The 20,844-nt window shown below is 36.0% G+C and overlaps 1 protein-coding gene across 4 annotated transcripts in view; it reads left to right on the top strand.

Annotated features, from left to right (window-relative positions):
* The first annotated feature begins 1,296 nt into the window (after positions 1-1,296).
* The window catches only part of LOC579456 (6-phosphofructo-2-kinase/fructose-2,6-bisphosphatase 1), a 40,057-nt gene continuing 20,509 nt past the window's right edge, over positions 1,297-20,844 (top strand). The window contains exons 1-3 of one of the 4 annotated variants that reach the window (XM_030973214.1): positions 1,297-1,509; positions 13,618-13,743; positions 15,643-15,739. In XM_030973214.1, coding sequence (XP_030829074.1) covers positions 1,368-1,509; positions 13,618-13,743; positions 15,643-15,739 — 365 coding nt within the window. In that variant the 5' untranslated portion in view covers positions 1,297-1,367. Of the gene's footprint in view, positions 1,510-8,013; positions 8,701-13,617; positions 13,744-15,410; positions 15,508-15,642; positions 15,740-20,844 lie in introns of those variants that run through there. The other 3 variants (XM_030973213.1, XM_030973215.1, XM_011673146.2) reach the window with 3 other exon arrangements.

The following is a 20,844-nucleotide window of genomic DNA, read 5'->3' as shown; positions in this document are numbered from 1 at the left end:
TTCAAGCCACGTCTAGAAGCACTACGTACTAATAATTAGGAAGGGAAAAAAAACATTAATGGGGGAGGCAGCTCAATTATCATCTTTCTTGGGATTTTTCCTCCACCCCGGCCCTTCTGGCATAGACTGAAATGTTCAGACTCTGATAAAGATGGTTCCGCTGAGACTACATGTATGTCTGGCTCCACTGAAAATGTCAGTTTATTAAATAATGACCCATACAGCTAGTCTGTATCTCTGTCTACCTTGGCATAGCCTTTAATCTTGGCAGCCCGTAAAACCCATACCGGTACTTCTGGACACTCGTTCCTTATAGATGATGCGCGATTGCCACTCGTATTGAATGCAATTTTCTGCATGCGATGAGTGAAAATTCATACAAAAGGGTGTTGATCTTCATCATAGTGAGGTCTAATTGCTGTGATTATATAGGCTACCTTTTGCCACGTTCACGACTATTGAGAGTTAATTATATTGAAACATTTGCAATGAACTGACGTCACTTTGAATGTCACTATAGTTTTAAGGTTAATTATGTGACTCTATTATGAAACAAAGTCCAAAGTATATAGTGAGCAAGGAGATACAGAGGCCGTGTACTGTGTGCATGACGGAATTGGACCTTTTTTAATGGGGAATGCCAACAAATTTGCCTACCGTTATATATATATCACTTAATTGGCATAAATGTTTCTAATAAATTAAAGCGACTTGGATTTCCTCAGCCGGATAGTCACATTTTCAGACAGACGATGTTGACAATGCATGTTATAAAAAACCATGGTAACCATGTTTTTTTGGTTCAAATTACCATCCACCATGGTAACCATATCAAACAACCATGGTTACCATGGTGGATGGTAATTTGGACAAAAAAACCATGGTTACCATGGTTCTTTTTTATAAGGGAATGGTAATGATATGATATATATAATAATGACAATCATAGTATCAAGACACAACAAATACAAGGACAGTCACAGCAACAACAACCATATGCATGCATTATCATTATCATCAACATTTCCATCCTAGCTCATCATCATCATCATCATAATCATCTTCCGATCCTCATCATCATCATCACCCCCATTATCATGCTTTTTTGTGTGAAAAGGACTCATTCTTTCACAAAACCAGGTAGTACATTAGAATGGAAGTGCATTAGGCCTAGTTTACCAACTGGACTAGAAGTTTCTTTTATTTTTTATTTTATTTCTGGTAGGGTCTAATACTTTTTTAGGAACTAATTCGGCTGATCTTCAAGACTGCACAAAGATCACGCTGAAAACACGTGATATCGATCACGATACAGAAGTGGTACGATCAAAATCAAACTGCGACGTAAGCGAGAAAAATCACCACAAATGGCTCAGAAAAAGACAAATTTTGTGGGAATACCGAAAGATCCTGATTCAGACGATGACGGGGATAACGAAGTTGGAAAGACAGATTTACGTCGCATTGGAAAGACACCCTCCCAACGATTATGGCACTTTTCTGGTCCAGGTAAGTCGATTGAAAAATGAGAAGAGAGAAAAACACTCGTGGAAAGTAAAGGTGTGGGACTGGCATTATTAAACTGGTGAAGGTCAGGCGCTAGTGAGTGTAATTTCGTATCTGGTATCCATTTTTGACCCGTAACTCCGGCGTGGAGATAGCCTACTAAAACATACCAAAAAATAAACTTAATCTTCATCAATTGTTCAAATAATTGTCATGATATAAAGTCGTTATATTTCTTACCCCTTCGTGTCAATTTTCTTTTCTTTTTCGGAGTATTTTCTTTAAAAAAAAGACGTTATAATATTCACTTTCTCACAGGTTTCACGGCAAATCACTGTAGCCTAGTCTACAATTACAATACAAGTGCATAGCGATAGGCCGGACCGTACGACTAAGGGGTTTGGGCGTGCAAGCGTGCGTGAAGTTATCAACTGTATTTATATTAAAATGTCTGGTATTAATTGACTATTCGCGCACCTGCACCCTGGCCCTCCATCGTTATGGTAATTGTATTGTTTTAATGTGCAGCGATTTTGCCGTGAAACCTCTGAGAAAGTTAATAGGGTCTAATATATTGTCTTTGTTTTTAGGAAAATACTAAAAAAAAAAATAGGAAAATTGACACGAAAGGGGTAAAAACTACAACGACCTTATATTAGGGTGTCTTATCGCGCACCCGATGTTGTGCGCTAAAATACTTCCCAGATTGCACGCATCCCTATGCAGTCTACGTGCATTGTGCGACCATGAAATTTGGTCAATGATTTTATGAAAAAGTTTGAAATTCAAACCTTTAGGCCTCATGATCCTGAAGGTGAAACTCAATAAATGAGATGTGATAGGAAAGAGCAGGTTTTTCTCCATATTTCCCAAGGGGCCGCACCCCCGAAATTCTAAAAATATTTTGGTCAAAACAGCAATTGAAATGTTGTTTGCATCCTAGCTCCAAAATTTGCCACTTTCCTGAGCCCCGCCCCAGCGGCTTAAGTGGGGCTAGACATAAGGATAATATCCAGGTGCTTTTTTTTTTTGCTAGCCCCAAGGGATCATTTGGCACAATGGTTTGAAAATACCCTTCCCACATATTTGGAATCAGCTAATTAGGGAGGCTTGAGCTCCGATCAGTCCAAACCATGGTTACATCGCGTAACATCTGCGCGTAACATCTGCGCGTATTGTTAATGAAAGTATGGATAGCCGTTAGCACAATAGTACCCGGAAGTGATTACACATTATAGTCGACGGCAATATCGCGGAGACAACGTGCACGTACGCAATATTGCCATTGACTATAACGTGTAATCACTTCCGGGTACTATTGTGCAAACGGCTAGCCATACTAGTCAATGGCAAATATCGCTGAGACAACGTGGTTCAAGCTGCAAGTTGCGCATAACATGCGTTTGTATTCATACGCTTGCATATTGCGCGATACAGCTGTTTGGCTAAATTTAGCAAAACAACATAACTCTGCGTGTACGTCTTTTTCATCGATTCTGATCAAAATGCTATGAATATTGCAGCGTTTCGAAGGGGCTGTATCTTTTGATAGAAACATCGGTGAGACTTGAAATTTGAAATGTATTATTCTGATTACATTTTTAATTCAAATATCAAACAAAAATGGTGAAAAACGATCCCAAATTGAAAATTGAAAAATCGATCAGACACCCTACTTATATCATGACCATTATTTGAACAATTGATAAAGATTTAGTTTATTTTTGGTACGTTTTAGTAGGCAAGCCGGAGTTACGGGTCTAAAATGGATATGCAAGTACACTAGCACCGAAGGTCTACCTGACCAACATGTAACAAGCGTGACAAGTTAATTTGCTGGCCAATCTCTATTGCATACAACATGTACAAAATATGTGGGGGAATGAAATTAACAATCAAAATTCACAACCTTAATGGTCAGAACTCCCTGGCCCTGTTGATATTTTTTACTGTGGCAACTGGCACCTGCAGTGGCATTTTCTTTTCCAGTGATAGTTCAATTTCTGTTGTTGTTGTTGGTTGTTGTTGGTTGTTGTTGGTTGCGTTGATTCAGAGATTCGAGCGCTCCCCTGCTAGCGCTTTGACCAAGAAGTGCTTATAATGAATACGAAATGGCACTTCTCCAGGATCGACAAGAGATTTCCGATTTAAATTTTCAAAGCATTTTTTCCAACATCAGTAACTTGAAGTGAATGTATTTTATTGCTAGACCCTATTTAGGTGTCATCAATTCACCTTACCGCAAATATGATATTAGACATTGGAGGGCGAACTTTCGGGCCAATATTACGAAAGTTTTGAATGTTTGAAATATGCGATCACTAACTAAGCAAATGTAACTGTTTCTCAAAATTTGACGGCAATAACAAAATACTCCTTAAAGTGACTCGGTAACATTGTCTCAGATTCTGAAACAAAATCCTGGTTCTGTTACAGTCTTTCACCATTTGTTGACGATCTTGTAGATTTTGACAGATTCACAGAGCACCTGACGTGACATGTGTAGTGTAGTCTCACACCTAGTCCCTTGTTTTAGTTGATTGTACAATAGACTGAAATCATTACTCATTAGGAAATAAATTTAAAAATGTAAAAGGTAAAATCTGGGATTCAAATACACAATTTCTTAGCCTATATTATGGGATAGGTGGTGGTACTAAATAGGCAGGTAAAAATGATGAATGGATTAAGGTAAGAGGGAGGTTGTACACTACGAATAAGAGCCACATTCTGGAGCTGACAATTGAAATTTCCACGCGCACGCACATTGTTTGTTATGGCTAGATGACATTGCGCTCTCCCTTCACTCATACTTCCTCCCTGCATTTCACTCGTACACAAACCGATCAACTTCTTTTTCTATAATTAATATCAAGTTAATGCTTTAATTATGAAAAACTTATTTTGAACTTTTGTAGTCGATCAAAAATTCTCAAATAATCCTTAGAAAGTAGTTTCTAGCTGCAAATGCTCCGTTCGGTCCGTACGTGTTTAGCACAGAATCACAGGTAATCACATCGGTGGTTGAGGGTGAGTGGCAAGGCTAACACTGTTTAGAGCTCATCTTAACTGCCATATTTTGGTTCAGATCAGTACATTCTCCCGTTTGAAATTATTTTCATCCATGTTGGCCGATGTTGAGTGCTAAAATCATGCCTCTAGATATCAAAATATGGTGTAAAAGTAGACAGAGAACATGCGAGCCGCCATTTTGATTCATGCAGGATGAAACAAATCAGAATAAAAACCAACAATGTTGGAATAATAAAAAGGCTTTCTTAAAAATTCATTTTCACAAAATACTGATCAAATAGTTTTTAAAGGCAAAATAAATATTTTTTTCTCATCTTCTAAACACTGCTTCCTTATTTTAAAAACTGATAATTGTTTAGTAATCACAAGAAGTTTTGATGCTCATCTCTGTTGCAGGGCAAGTTTCGGACTAGGCCTGAGTCATCACGGGTTTTGCCGAACCCGGGTTTGACTTGAAAATTTCGGGCGGGGACCGGGTACCCGAAATTTTCACCACTGCACTGACACTAAAAATCGTGTGCATGCAGCGGCGGGAGTTAGACTAAGTTGCTGTTCTAATAATGCGACGAAAAGGACAGTTACTGCTTTCAAAACAATAAAATAATCAATTGAATTAAATTAAGATGCTTTAAAAAATAAATAGATATCGTTTCAGTTGACGGTAGGTGTTTTTATCGCTCTAAAATTGAGGCTGCAAGAAAGGAATCACGCTTCGTGGTACCGATCGAGTGCGTTCAGAAACGGAAGTGGAAATAGATCTATGACCCACTGAAGACAGAGCAAGAAAGTGCACACAGAAGACTAAAATGTTGATCAGACTATTGCAATTAAATCGTAATACTCAAGGCATTAATTTAATTGTCAAATTATATCCACAATATAATAATTTACCCTTGATAGTTTGAGGAAGGAAAATAAATTAAAGCTCTTGAAATAACATCGAAGTGCCTTTCGTTCGTTCTAAAAATGCGTGTATAACGGCAAGCAGAAGTTACGAGTCAAGCTTGATATGCATGTTTACATCCCTGCACCGTCATCCGACCTGATCGAAACAATAAGCATTAAACCGATTAAAAAACATCACTTAAGACTTTGAGGGACTCCAATTCAACAAAATTACCGTAAAATAGTTATTTGCTTTGACAAATAATACTATAGATATTCAAATTTTCTTACAGAAATAATGATATTTCATGAGCTACGTACTCGATATCGAGTTCAGCTAGCCATCATTTTGAAATGAGACGTAGTTGTCATGCAGTAGACTGTAGAGGGCAGTATGCAGCAGAGAGAGGAAAAAAGCGCGGGCCTGAGATCACGTGATATTCACGGGACTATTACGTGATTTTTTCCCTCTCTGCGAGCTGCCGTATTCTGTCTACAGCTAGCCTACTGCGCTGCAAGCATGACAACTACGTCTCATTACAAAATGATGGCTAGCTGAACTCGATATGGAGTACGTATAGCTCATGAAATATCATTATTTCTGTAAGATATTATGAATATCTATAGTATTATTTGTCAAAGCAAATAACTATTTTACGGTAATTTTGTTGAATTGGAGTCCCTCAAAGTCTTAAGTGATGTTTTTTAATTTGTTCAATGCTTATTGTTCCGATCAGGTCGGATGACGGTGCAGGGATGTAAACATGCATATCAAGCTTGACTCGTAACTTCTGATTGCCGTTATACACGTATTTTTAAAACGAACGAAAGGCACTTCGATGTTATTTCAAGAGCTTTAATTTATTTTCCTTCATCAAACTATCAAGGGTAAACCATTATATTGTGGATATAATTTGACAATTAAATTAATGCCTTTAGTATTACGATTTAATTGCAATAGTCTGATCAACATTTTAGTCTTCTGTGTCGCACTTTCTCGCTCTGTCTTCAGTGGCATGGGTCATAGATCTATTTCCATTTCCGTTTCTGAACACTCGATCGGTACCACGAAGCGTGATTCCTTTCTTGCAGCCTCAATTTTAGAGCGATAAAAACATCTACCGTCAACTAAAACAATATCCATTTATTTCTAAAGCATATTTATTTGATTATATTGAAATATAAGTTTGTGAATTGCATATTTTTAGTTCTATATTTCGAAATATCAGTGTGAAATTTAATTTTGAAAAACCCGAAACCCGAAAACCAAAAACCGGGTTTCAGCTCGACGGTCGGGGCCCGGGCGGGGACCCGTTTCGACTCAGGCCTATTTCGGACTAGTCACAGAAAGAATGCGCACGACACTTCAGTTGTAATGTGTGCCAAAACAAATCCAAAAAATACTCATGATCGTGCCAGGATATCATTAAAAACTATGAGGAAATATCGGAAGAGACAACAACCACTCAAAATTACCATAAGCAGATATGTAACTTAAAAAAAGAATTCAATATTTGTTCAAAATGACACAGCTATATTGATATTCAAGGAGTTACTTGGTTCATTATTATTGAAAGGGGCCTGCTGCACATATATCTACCCTGGTAATAACTATGGTCGAATAGACTGTTAAACTGCTTTTTACCGCAGAGGGCAGTAGAGTGGATTCCTAGCCTCATGGTCAACATAAACAGTACATGTGCAAGTACATGTACCTCAAAGCAGGCTTAATCATTATTTTCTATTTTCTCCTAAGTGCCTTCTTCGATGGGGCACTACTCAAAATGTATTAGGATACACCATCCTCAGTCATATTGCTTTAAAAATGAAATTCATGTTTCATTGTTCAAGATATAGGCTGTTTTGTACATGTTTAGATCAGATGGATTCTGCGATGTGGGAAAAATTCCTTATTTTCCTTATTTTTTTAAAAATGGCCTTACCAGTATGTAAATAAAAACAGGGTGATGTATTATCCCCCTGTATTTATCTACATAAGGCCACAGATTTTTTTTTTTTTTTTTTAATTAAAAAACATGGAAAACATAATATTTTTCTGAATTTAAACAAAAATTAATAAATAACTGCTGGCAGCCATCTTGAAAAATAGCCTGACTGGCTGGACGCAGGGAAAATGTACTGAGCAGCCATTTTGAGAAAAAAAAGAAAGAAAAAGGGCCTCCACCTTCCTATTTTTCAAAAAGGCAGGATGCTAATCATTTTTTTTTTACTGACCTAAACGACATCGAAGCAGTGCTTAGGAAAATGCTTCTGTATCATTGTAAAGTCCAACTCTTTTCGAAGAATACTACCGGTATTAGCTACTGAGTTGAAAGTTTATGAGTGAAAGAAGTATTAAATGCACTACCAAAAAAAATTGTCAGGGTTATAGAGTTTTAGGCTATAGAGGGCAGCATATCATGCAGTCACTGCCACAGTATGATCCACAATAACATAGTATTATTGCATAGAAAGACTTCTTATCCCCTCCAGACAATTTCTCTGTTTGATTCTTCCTTCTTTTTTTTTTGCTGAGTACTTTGATCTCACTGAAAATCAACAGGCCCATGTTATCGATTCCCTATTTCTTGAAATCACTGTTGCACTTACCGGTACATGTATGACTGTTAATGACATTTTCTCAGAGGTGTGTTAGGCTGGTAAGACTAGTCATTGTCTGCACTTTGCATGGTGCGTGGTGGTGCCTGTGTGCATGCGAAGAATGAAAAGCAATGCAAAGGCACAGGTACATGTAAACAGCTGATTCGGGGACACTTTTACATTGCATCATGGAGCGGTGGTCTGTTTGTGATGTTTATACTACTCAATAGGCAGGATTGCAGGAATTGAAATCAGAAGAGCTCCAACTGCAGCCTCATGAGGACAGCTTAGGCCTGTATCTGCCCCAGTGCTTCACTAAAGATTCTTTTCTAATTCAGTTTAAGTGTTTGGGGTATATATGCTGCACATTCGTCCAAATTACTGTAGGAAGTGAGCTGTTGAACAAAACTTTTGAATTGGACATTGGTTTTCCTAAAGATCACCATCAAAACTTTTGAATTGGACATTGGTTTTCCTAAAGATCACCATCAAAACTTTTGAATTGGACATTGTTTTTCCTAAAATCACCATCAAAATTTTGAATTGGACACTGGTTTTCCTAAAAATCATCATCAAAACTTTTGACTTGGACATTGGTGTTGCTAAAGATCACCGCCATGACTAATAACGGGAATTATTGGAACCCTGTGTACCTGTGCAAGAATGAAAACGGAAGTGAGTATCAGATGTATTGTTAATTATTTTCTTCTACAGGTTTTCTTTAATCTCTATTCTTAGTTAAGTACTGTAAATTTCCCCCTTACTTCTCTTCTTTCTTTGATTTGAATGCCTACAAATACAATGTAAGTGGATTGCACAGATTGTCATTTTTAAACAATTGCTATAAATAGGCCAGTTGTCAATAGTGAAATGAATGATTTATATTGTTATTTGAAGGAGAGTGTTACATTTTCACATTTGCTGCAAGAACTGTTATTTCAGTACTTACATTTTTTTTTATGTACCGTAGTTTCACCAACTACAGAGAGATGTTCAATGTCTATCTAACTACATTTTTCAGGGGAGCCGTCTTGGTAGCAATAACTCTATATCAAATTCAAATTGGCTCTACAGTGCACCTTAAGAAATTGATTTTGCAAATGCTGCTGTAGTTTTATACAAATAGGCTTCACTAACCACTGGTTTTCAATGGAATGAGGAAACAAGGTTTCTATTGTTGATGTACTGTGGAATGTAGGATTGTATTGTCCATTTTTGCCCCCCCCCCCTCCCCCCCCCCCCCCAAATAAAAAAATAAGGCCTACATTTTCCTAACTATATCAGGGAATGCTATACGCTTTCTGCACATTTCATGAAAAGAGTTTGGGACTGTATATTTTCAAATTTGTCTCTTTCAACAACTTGTTAATGCTTGATAAATTATATATGATATTGTATTTATGAATAGTCAAACATCATTCAAATACAGAGTGTTCAAAGCAACATTTATCTAATGCTTTGTGCCTGTGGTTTAATGATGTCAGGCAATGTTGACATTTACCACTAACCTCCCTGGAGATACAGGTATTGCTCTTCTCAACAATAAAAACATGTGTATAAAGTTAGAGTAAACATACTGTAGCAGGAACCTTCCTGAACAGAAAAACATCATAATTGGATAATAAATCATTGTTTGGTTTGGTAATGAATAATTTGACTGAGGTTGGAGGATCTTTGAAGGAAGCATTGTACTGTTCCATCTTGATTGTTGGTCATGTTGGATATGGGTGGATTGATTGCTGTAAACCAGTTGAGTCCAGGTAATAGCAATGCCAATGTGTTCCAGGGTGAGGACTCATGTTTCATGTTGATTACATTGGCCTTACAGTCTTACTGCAAGCTGGGTGAGAGATGTCTTTCTTCTGTCGATATTACCATGAAGAGTAGGTCCATTGTATACCGTGCTGGTTGAGAATATGAATAGAAAGCAGGATCCTGTGAAGAAAAAAAGAAAAAAATAATTACCTAGTTTGCAACCTGTTACATTGCAGCCGCTACAGCCTCAATTAGAAATATCATTTACATTCCCCAGAATCCCAGATAATATGAATGATATGCCTAAATGAATATTTACAAAGCCATTAGTTTTCCCTTTGACAGATAATGTGAATGATAGGCCTTAATGAATATTTACAAAGTCATTAGTTTTCCCCTTGTTCAGACAAGTGGGTAAATATTGCTATGGATGTTACACTCTCATACAGAGACACAAAGCAACATTTATGTTTGGTTAAATTTCTTTAAATACAATAAAAAAAAACTAGTACAGACTCGCAGGGGTTGCTTGTTTTAATTTGTTTAATTAAAACAAAAATGAAAAGAGAAAGCCTTTTTCCTGCTAAAAAGGAAATATCTCAGTTCATCCCAAGATCGTAGAATAGATCACTGCCTAGTGCTATTTTTCAGAAGTATGTTGGTGGTACATATTCTGTTGGTTTTTTTTCCATTGTTATTATCGGTAGTCCTTTCCATTATTTTAATAGTAATACATATCATATATAAAAATGCTTTTTCGATTAATTTTTAATAATTTTTCAACACAGGCCCTCCGGTAGTTAAAATTTTAAAAGTATTTTCAAGAGATTGTTAGTCTTTAAACATGTCTCTTTTCTAGATTTTCTTAGATGAACAATTCTTTGAAATGTAAAGGTGTTAAACCTCACTCTGTCTGAAATCAGGCTATGGAAATAGAACACTCATATATATGCAGGGTACATGAACGTGATGCATGGATTAGGACTGCTCATGCCAATTCAATTGTTTGCCTGTTGTTGAACAATGAATACATTGCATCAGCTTCAGATCATCATACCAATTCATCTTGGAATTAAAGATGGATGACATCAGCTTTGTGAACAGCTCTAGATGAAAAGTGCATGGAGGCTGGCTGTATAACTATAAAGTAAAATGTGTTTTGTTTGTTAAAGATTTTGTTCAGATAATGACCCCTCCCCCAAACAACAGCACTTCTCAAGACAACTACACTTGGCTTCTTATGGCTTCCCCTCCCCCTTCTCCATCTAGGGGTTGATCACGAGTGCTAGATCTCCAAGGAAGTTAGTCCAATAGTACAGGAATTTTTTGTTCCTGCAAGTTTGTTTTCAGTTTTCCATCTGAGCTCAATTTACGTTTCCTTTAGAGCGTTTAAAATCACTTGCTGCTTTTAAGTTAAAGATATTGTTTTGTTTTGTTTTGTGTTCGAGTGTTTCAATACAAAATTAATTTGTGTTGTTGTTTTTCTTTCTTTTGCGGCTTTATAAATCTGTACATGTCATGTGCGTATAAATAATGTAATCAAGGAGACAGTCATTCAGATTTTTGAAATACCTGTTATAAGCAATGCCACATGGAGTACCTTTGATCAGGGGACACGCAAATCTTCACCTGCCTACATCATACATGTGATGTACAGTAGATCATCTCATGAGGAGAAAGCAAGGATTCCTCAATCATGTTTATGAAGTGGTGTGCACATGCAGTCCAACATACGCTTGACTGCTGCTGGCTGCTGTCACACAGGGACATGGTATTGAGGTCACAGATATCTGTTACAAATGAAGTGTGTTTGAGATGGCTCTATAGGCGTGTCCTCACTATCTCGAGATTGCCAAATATCCAGCTATTTGAACTATCCCGATCGAAACTATCCAGCTAATTTGCGTTTTCATTGGACCGAAGTAGAAAATTAGCTGGATAGTTGGTCCGAATAATATCCCAAGATATCTCGGTCTAGTTTGCAAAATATCCCACTATCTCCCAACTAGCGGGATAGTTTGCGACTGTCTTCATTAGACAGAAGTACGGAGTCAAATATCCCGATCCCATCATGCACAACGATTTCCGGCGCACATGCGATCTATACCGCTCAGCGCGCTAGTACAACTAGTAAACACGGAAAACCGGAAATCCCGCTAGTTGGATAGTTTCCATCGGGATAGTTCAATTAGCTGGATATTTGGCAATCTCGAGATAGTGAAGACGGGCCTATTATTGCTAGTGTTTGGCTAGCCTGCTACATGTACTGTACACACACCCCCTTGGCCTGTATAAATGGTGTACTTAGCCCAAGGGCAAGGCTTATTAATTGATATTCAACACAAGTGCAAGGTCATTGCATTGCATCAGATGATGCAAAGTATATACATGTACATGTATGATCACATTTCCTTGATGTATACATTAACCATAATCTGTTGTTTTGTTGTCATGTCCATATTGTCTTGACCATATTGTCTTGACCATATTGGTTTGACCATATTGGTCTGGAGATCACAAGGGGTCTATTGCATAGTTATTGATTTTAAAAGAATTTGGATTCTGACCTGACTTGCATGAATAAAGTGTAGAAGGAAAGGAAGAAATAAACAAGATGAACATACGGTAGAAAGAAAACATGCAAAATCAGTTCTCGTACTTGGTTTTTCAGAACATTAATACTTGATGTTATAGGTTGTGACATATTTTCAAATACAATGACTCTTAGGCCTATTTTTTTTTTAAAGCCTTTTTTGATAATAAGTGACCTATCTTTTACCAAGGTTAAAACATACCTGCCAAACCCTCCCGAATAATCTGGAATATCCTGTTTTTTTGGATTTTTAGGACCCCAAAATGCGTGATATTCCGGATTTTCAAAATTTCGATTTTTTTTTTTTGTTTTGTTTTTTGTTGTTTTGTTTTTGGTGTTGCTTTAGCCAAATTAAGCTTGTTTTATCATTTGCTGCGATGTGAGAGTTCACGTATTGCGTGCGTTGAAGGGCTGCATGATTGAGCAGCGAATTTGTATTCGCTTTTTTGCACAGATTTACCGCGTATTGCCAGTTACACTGCCGCTGCATGTGCGAACGCCTGTTAAGGGTACAGATTTCTTATTTTCGAAGACATACCGTGCTAAAAATTCTTAATTCTCATTTTCAAATGTTGGCAGGTATGTTAAAATATATGTTCTCCCCTTGAATATACAATACATGTACATGTAGCAACCAGCCAATAATGTGGTGAAACAAAAACTTGCCACTGTTTATATACCTTTGAGGCATAAACCACAATATGATCACATTTCATGTATTGAGTATTTCTTCCCATGAAATGACTTAAGTTATTAAGCATTAAAACTGGAACCACCCTCCCTGTAAAACAGAAGAGCAATGTTCTAGATGGCTCTTGGCCAAAATTTGAATAAAAATACTCATTATTTTGCCAGAGAAATTCTATGCTCCTCCAGATTGTAGGGTTTTCATGTAGCAAACAAGTAGCATACAGTGTACATTTACTCTATGAACATGGTTTAAAGCTTGAACCTGGAAGTTAAAATTATGTTACAACAAAGAAGATTAGATTTCACCGGATACAACATTGTTTTAAGGATGTATGTTCAAGGTAATCAAGGGAATATTTTGAGAATGGAGGTACATGTAGCTCACTTGCTTGTACAATTACCAACCACCTAGTCACCTGCATAAACTATTGTATATAAGGTGGACTGTTACACACACTAAATGTTCTATAAAGAAATTTGAGATATGAAACCCTGGTGTCTTGAAAGTTGATTGTAATTTCTAAAAAATTCCTTTCTGTTTCTTTCTTCTTTAGCTCACATGCCAAGCCTGCACAAACCCCATGCTGTGATAGTAATGGTCGGGTTGCCTGCAAGAGGGAAGACGTATATCGCCAAGAAACTTGCCCGATATCTGAATTGGATTGGTATCAATACAAAAGGTCAGTGAAAAAGACATACAGGAATCACATTAGTTTAACATAATGATAAGAAGTACCTCTACATTGCCAACCTTTCAAATCAAGCATTTCTGTATTGCTATTTCATCTACCTTCAACTATAATCTTATTGTGCATATTGCACAGTTGGGGGAAGTTATGTTGACTAAAAATAATCCTACCAATTCACCCAATGCATTTTTAATAGGTCAACATTTGAAGAGAAAATGAGGCAAATTCATATAGCCATTGGCATTTTACATGACTACCTGCTTTTGGTATTTGAAAAGGGAGATTTATTGTTATCCTTCTGAAAAGGTTGGCAAAACGGTAGAGTAGATGACTTCCCCTAATCAAAATGTATCCTGCCTTGTATACATGTTGATGGCTATTTTGTTCACGCTATACTGGCTTGGTTCATAAATTACAGTGCCAGTCTCTATTGTTGATGTGAAATTCATCAGTGTTTGATTGGTGCTGGAGGTAATGGGTATTGGCGGCTCTCGTGCCTACGTGCTATTTTTGCGCCCATCAGTGATTAGGCAGGGGAGGGTGTTTGAATATATTGTGACCTCAGAGATAAAATCACAGAAGGTTTTTAGACAGACATCTCAATTACAAGCATTCAAATCAAAGGGTGAACAATTAATTAAAGGCGATTTAACCTTTTGATAAGTTCATTTGTATAAAAGTAGAAAAGTAAGAGAAAAAGGAAGGCGAAAGTTTGAAAAAAATCAGACCCATGATAAATTAATAGAGTTTTTAATGTTTGAAGTTTGAGATCACTAAGTCTATGCAAATCTGACAATTATGTCAGTGGATTGTGAAGTCATGGACAATTCTTTTGTTTGTTTAATGTGTACACAAATATCTTTAATTTCTCTTCTTCTCCCAAGTACATTCTCCCATGGGGCACTGCAAAAAAGCTAGCACTTTGTTGGGTCCTTTAAAAAGAAAAGACCCTCCTGATTCATACATTTTTGACCAATTGACATTTTAGTCATTTGGTGTGTTGAAACAAATAAAATGAGAAGTTGTCCGGCACAATGACATGACCGGCTAAGCCAATATGAAGTGCCCATACGTATAGTGATTACATCTTTTTAAAACTCATCACTTTGGTGTTGTTTATTCAATTTTCTTCAAACTTTCACCAGCCCGCTTCTTTGATTTTCCTGCTTTCTTGTATAGTAATTGTCTAATAAGGTTGGATTTTCTTTTAAATACTCAATCGCATACAGAGCTGCTGGGTTGCTCTTGAAGTGAAGTGACCTCTTTGTGTGTGCTATATTTGCCTAGGAGGCTGTTGAAAATAAAATACCAAAGGAGGTCAATTGTCTAGAAACTGACCTTCCCAAGATGAGGGTCATATCTACATGTAGATGAACTTATGAGCAAATTACAATATACACATTGTATGGATGTTTGTTACCTTTTTCAATTCCAGTTCTGATTAATTTATTGATGTTTTGTCCATAATCTTTATCAACTTTTCATTTGCATTTTTATGTCATTCAAATGCCCTGTATAAATAATTGTTTATAATATTCCGCTCAAGCATTGCATCAAGTTAATGACGTGTCCATAAAAGTAACAACTTGAAAAGGGTTTATTTGTTTTATAATTCAGGTGATTTTCTTAGTGGTAATATATGATTTTATTTTTACTAGTGTTCAATGTCGGTGAGTACAGGCGAAAAGCTGTGGGTGGAAAGAGTCCTCACGAGTTCTTTAGGCCAGATAATGATGCGGCCCAACAAGTTCGATTGTAAGTACATATAACCCATAAACCTAGATGTTTGCCACCTTTTAAGGAAAGGGAATAATTCAAGGGTGGTATGGTCAGTTCTTTTTTTTTCAGTGGAGTCTCCATTTTTATTTTCTTGTCTCCAACCATCTCCAGTGTTCAATGTTGGCGAATATCGTCGCAAGGCGGTGTCGGGTGAAATATCCCACGATTTCTTCCGCCATGACAACGCGGAGGCTTATAAGATTCGGTTGTAAGTATTCACTCTGGCTAATGGCAATGTTGGTGGGGGTCTTTTTTGTGCATATTCTTGGACTCTTTAGATTGACAACACTAAGGTCTCCAGTATATGTGCACGTACTTTCTTCTAAATGTAATGTACCAGCGCTTTCTTCCTACATAAAGGTAGACCCATCATTTCTATACATAGACCATTCTGTGTCTGTCAAGTTTTCAATGTACTGCTAAAATAATAAAAGAACATCCTAAGTACTAATATATAAAATTTCCCATTTTGCTTCTTTTCGACAGATATTTTAGGTACGGTACAATTCTGTAGATAAATCTGCCTCTTTTTTTTTATTAGAATGAATTGCTTTGATTACCACCAACATGGCCATTCTGTGAAATTGAATCAACTGTGTACGGTAGCCCAAAATCCTCTTGTTGCCAGTCTCTCATTGTTCGCTGTATAATTCAGGGTCCCATTTCATATGTACATGCACATTGAGATGTTCTTGCCTATTGCAAGCTACACTGAAAATTGTTTTCAAGTCAGGAGAGCTACAGGATAGAGTGATGAGAATTAAACTGACTTGAAAACTTTGCTTAGTTTTATGAAATAGGGCCCAAAGTCTGTAGTAGTTTTCTTTTTACTAACTCATAAACCTATAATCAAGTCAATGGACATGAATGTTTCATTTCATTATAATGATCTATGTGCATGATAACTATACAATTGCCATTCAAGTTATCTTCGATTGCATTGCACTTTAACTCAAAAGTCAGTTTCTGTAGGAGTGGTCACTCATTAATAGCATGAAAGATGCTTTCTCTGTTACATCTGCAATCTGCTTTTATAATTCCAGAAGTAGCATGATTCAAGGCTAATGTCTGCTGCCCATTTCCCTAATTAGTAATATTCACACTGCTTGCTGTAGTTGGCTCTTGTGTTGTTGTTTTTTTTGTTCTCCAGTTGCTATATTTGTTAATTGTTACATTGCGATGGTGATCCAACATTTGCTAACATACATGTAAAGTTAGGGTTAGAGTTGCAAATGGGTTTTAGGTTAGGTTTAGGAATTTGGTGAGTGGTGATGGACTGCGGAGCAATGGTTACCTGAGCATGTGTCGTACAGCCATTGCTGTTGGTTTGTTGGAAATTTTATTCACATTTTACAAAGCAGCTTTTTAGTAACTAGTGATAAAAGAAGTGCCAGCCATTTAGACACACAGGTCTGAGAGAAGTCACTTATCCTAAGCCTTGAATGACAAATTTTAAATTTTGGATCTTGAATGTCATGTATTAAACTGAAAAGGATAAGTAGAAATATAGCAACTCGAGGCTAAAATTAAAGCCTTCTGACTTATATTTCAAAAATTCACAAAAATTTATTTTGGTTAAGTCACCTTTTGAAGGGCAATTCTGTACAATATTTCTAGTCTGGTATAAATATGACTTTGATCAACATATTTTCTTATTTTTGGAGGAAATAAATGTATAAAAGATATGTCATGTGTCATGTGTGTGATGTTTCTCATGGAATTGCACTGTAAGTGATTTTTTTTCTTTCTAGAAATGGCTGCTACTACTCTACCTTTGAATGTAGGCACCAATTCCTATCTTTTCTATTCTTGATCTAGCCTTTCTTCTAGATTGAAAAGCTTGTTTCTCAAGACATCTTCCTGATAACACACATACGTTTAGTCTTGCTTGTAGATGTTCCTTTCCCTGAATATGTATTTTCAGCCTGAAATGAGACTACAAGTTTGTTCACACCAAAATGCCAAATTAAGTGCATTATCATACTTTCAATGTTTATTTGCTCTATTTTCATTGATTATGTGTTTTAAGTTTTCTTATTATAAGTTCTTATTAGTTCTGTTATTACTTTGACAATTGACTTTTGATATGATAATTCATATTAATTGAGTTTTTACTATATTGTCTGTTATTGTTTGACATTATACACTGGTGTTCATACATGTAATTGATCCATTGAATGTTGTTTTAATTTCAAAGCAACATGATTTGTGTTTCATCTTTTTCGTTGTGTTTGTTAAGTAGTATGTTTGTCTTCAAAATCTCTGTAAAATGTGACTTGGATGTGGGACACGTACACTTCACACATTGAAATTTTGTCAGATGGTCAGTTGAAAAATATCTGGTTTTACAATAGCGATATTTTAATTTAGTTTTGTTATTTTACCAAGTCATTATTCTCACAGTTAACTTTATTATAGTGCCAAATACTTGTGTGTAAAGGTTCCGGTATTCCATTTGGAACATTAACAAGATTGAAGAGTGACATATTTTGCCACTGACACTTTGAAGAAGTCCCGAGAAACAAGATTTAACATATTTTTCATATTGTAAACAAATTCATTTATTTTGTATTTAGTTCTTCATCAATCCATTTGATAACTACTGAACTACCAGTTTCAAAAGCTAGTATCAAATTATATGAAGGTTGGGCTACTACCACATGTACAGTATTCGTATGAGCACAGTAGTATCACCATTGGATATGTGGTACTAGTAATTAACCTAATGGAAAATTGATAAGTGATAGTGTGAGACTGAGTAGTATAATTTCTGTAATAATCACCCTTATAGGAAATTAACCAGCATGTTAAAGTCCTAGACCTAACAGTATATGCACCTTGATACCATGTTTGCAATTCTCATATTCCAGCCTGCATTTCACCCAAGTGTACTGATATGTTAACACTTAAATATACTATTAGCACTGAAATACTTTACCAACTCTACCACATCTCATATTGATTGTTTACATTAAAACCAAATTGGAATGAAATAAAAAATGATAGATTGGTATCTCGGGTAGAGGCATTGCATTATTTGTATGTGGTTGCAACAACAAAAATTACAAATACAAATGAGGCTGCAGACTGTGGAGAGGGTGAGACACTGAGATGCCATATTACATGTATCATCATCATGATAAGAAAAACATTGATTGCTTGTTTGTTTGCAAGGAAAACGTAATGAATTTTCTAAACACCTGTTCTAAGATTTAATGTAGATAACTTATTACCAATACTACATTCATGCTCATTTGTTTGATCCTATTTATAGCCATAATTTTATGTACATGTACACATACATTGGCGTTATTTTATATGTTATTTCCTAGTTGCTGAATTTTTGATCTGCTTGTATAATATTTTTACGAGTGACAGTGGTCCCCCATAGGGCCCTGTTTCAGTGAAGCATGACATTTCTTTAGAATTTCTGTTCATCAAGGTTTATGTACAATTTTTATGTCAACAATTGACAATAACAAAGAGTCCTAACTATTTTGATATGCTGGTATTGTAATATGCAATCAGGGTCAAGGACAATTTTTGGACAAGATGAATACCATGTATACTGTCAAAAACAAAATCTGTTCAAGGCTAGATTTGGGAGGGGGGGGGGGGGGGGGGAGGAAATGTTGATCTAGGTCATCTTGAGTTTTTTGCGGGTGTAAATGAATCTCCAGAGATGTTTTCCACAGGCATTACACTGTTTTGACAAGTACATTGTTTTGATCATGAAAATTTAAACAATATCACAAAATCTTGCTTTACATAGAATAAGAAAAAACAAATACTACTGCCAATATGCATAATAATCTGCATATGTACACAATAGTTCAGCAATCGTAAAGTTTTTAACATATTTCTTTATGAAACTGCTTTAAAACGCACATTGAAACGTCTTGTTTTATATTTGGAAGTTGAGGATGGGGAGAGGGAAATATATAATTGTTATTGACATGTACTGCATCAGACTAGAAATTTGCCTCTTTTGTATAAAGTTTCATGTTCTGTCAATTGAGTTTTATAAAAGTGCTAAGGTGGGGTATTTGTCAAACTTATCTGCAAATTGTAATATCAGATGAATATTTCACTCACTTCTATTTTGATTATCTTGATCTCCTGTACATAATGCATTTCAATTCAATTCAATTCATTTATTTTTCCTCTTTCAATCGTTCATATTTACAATGATGGTACATTTTAATATATTCACATATTTATATACATATAGATCAATTTGCACAATACAATACATAACAAAAATAAACATGAAATTGAAAGGGAAGGAGGGCCGACTAAAAAGCAGAGCTTGTAGGGTGTAAGCCCCCTGTAAAAGTTATTATCATGAATTATTATTTTATGAGAAAAAAACAAAAACAACAATAACAATAACTGATTCAGTAATACAAAAAAAAAATCACTTTTAAACGCAAAACATTGGTAAATACATACATGTTTATAAAAAGAAACAATCAAAGTTGCATAAATTCACACTACAAATTATATTTGATTGGGGAATGCAATAGCCTAGTAACTATTCAGAAGAAAGCTTTTAAGTCTCCATTTGCTAACAAGTACCTATAAATAGGGGACCCGTAAAAGGTGAAAAGTATATTCATATGCCTGATGCATGTGGATTCCAGTTAAAAAAAAGTTAGTGCAGGCCCTTGCATTCAAACAAAAATATCAAGCCAATATTATGGCTAGCAGCCAAGGAAAATGATTTGACACTTAGTAGGTGTACCATATTCTGTCAAAGGAATTAATTCAAGGATCTGGTCACAACAGAGTGGCTAGTTATTTGAGACAACACTTCCTGCATAACTCCTTCTCAACTGGAATTCTCCAGGAAATCCCCGATTGTCCAGGTTTCTCCGGATTTGACTACTGCTGAAAAAGCAAACAAGGAAATGAATTTACCAAAATATCTAGGTAATTTGTGATTTATTCCAAGTTAACAACAATTGTTCAAGTTGTATTGGCAATGATATTTAACAGAGAATTGTATATCTAGCAAAAGTAGACTTTAGCCCTCAATAAGACCGATGTACCTTTGAATGTTGTGTACTGTGCAAATTGGAACAGCATGAAAGTCAACATTCAACCTTTCTGACACCTAACTTGAGAAAATTCTTGAGTGTCCAAACAAAGAGTCAGACACAAAGTATTCTGAAAAAAACCCTTGTGAGGTTTCATAGAATTATCTAGACTGTCAACTCATCTGGCAGTATTATTGCTGTCAATGATTGTAAAAATCTTACTAACAATATCACTTGTATCTTGAAATCATTATTTGGTCAATTTTTGGCCACA

The sequence above is a fragment of the Strongylocentrotus purpuratus genome, unplaced genomic scaffold, assembly GCF_000002235.5.
Source record: "Strongylocentrotus purpuratus isolate Spur 01 unplaced genomic scaffold, Spur_5.0 spur5_scaffold_6, whole genome shotgun sequence".
In the NCBI taxonomy this organism is placed as follows: domain Eukaryota; kingdom Metazoa; phylum Echinodermata; class Echinoidea; order Camarodonta; family Strongylocentrotidae; genus Strongylocentrotus; species Strongylocentrotus purpuratus.
This window is presented reverse-complemented; position numbering and strand designations above follow the sequence as displayed.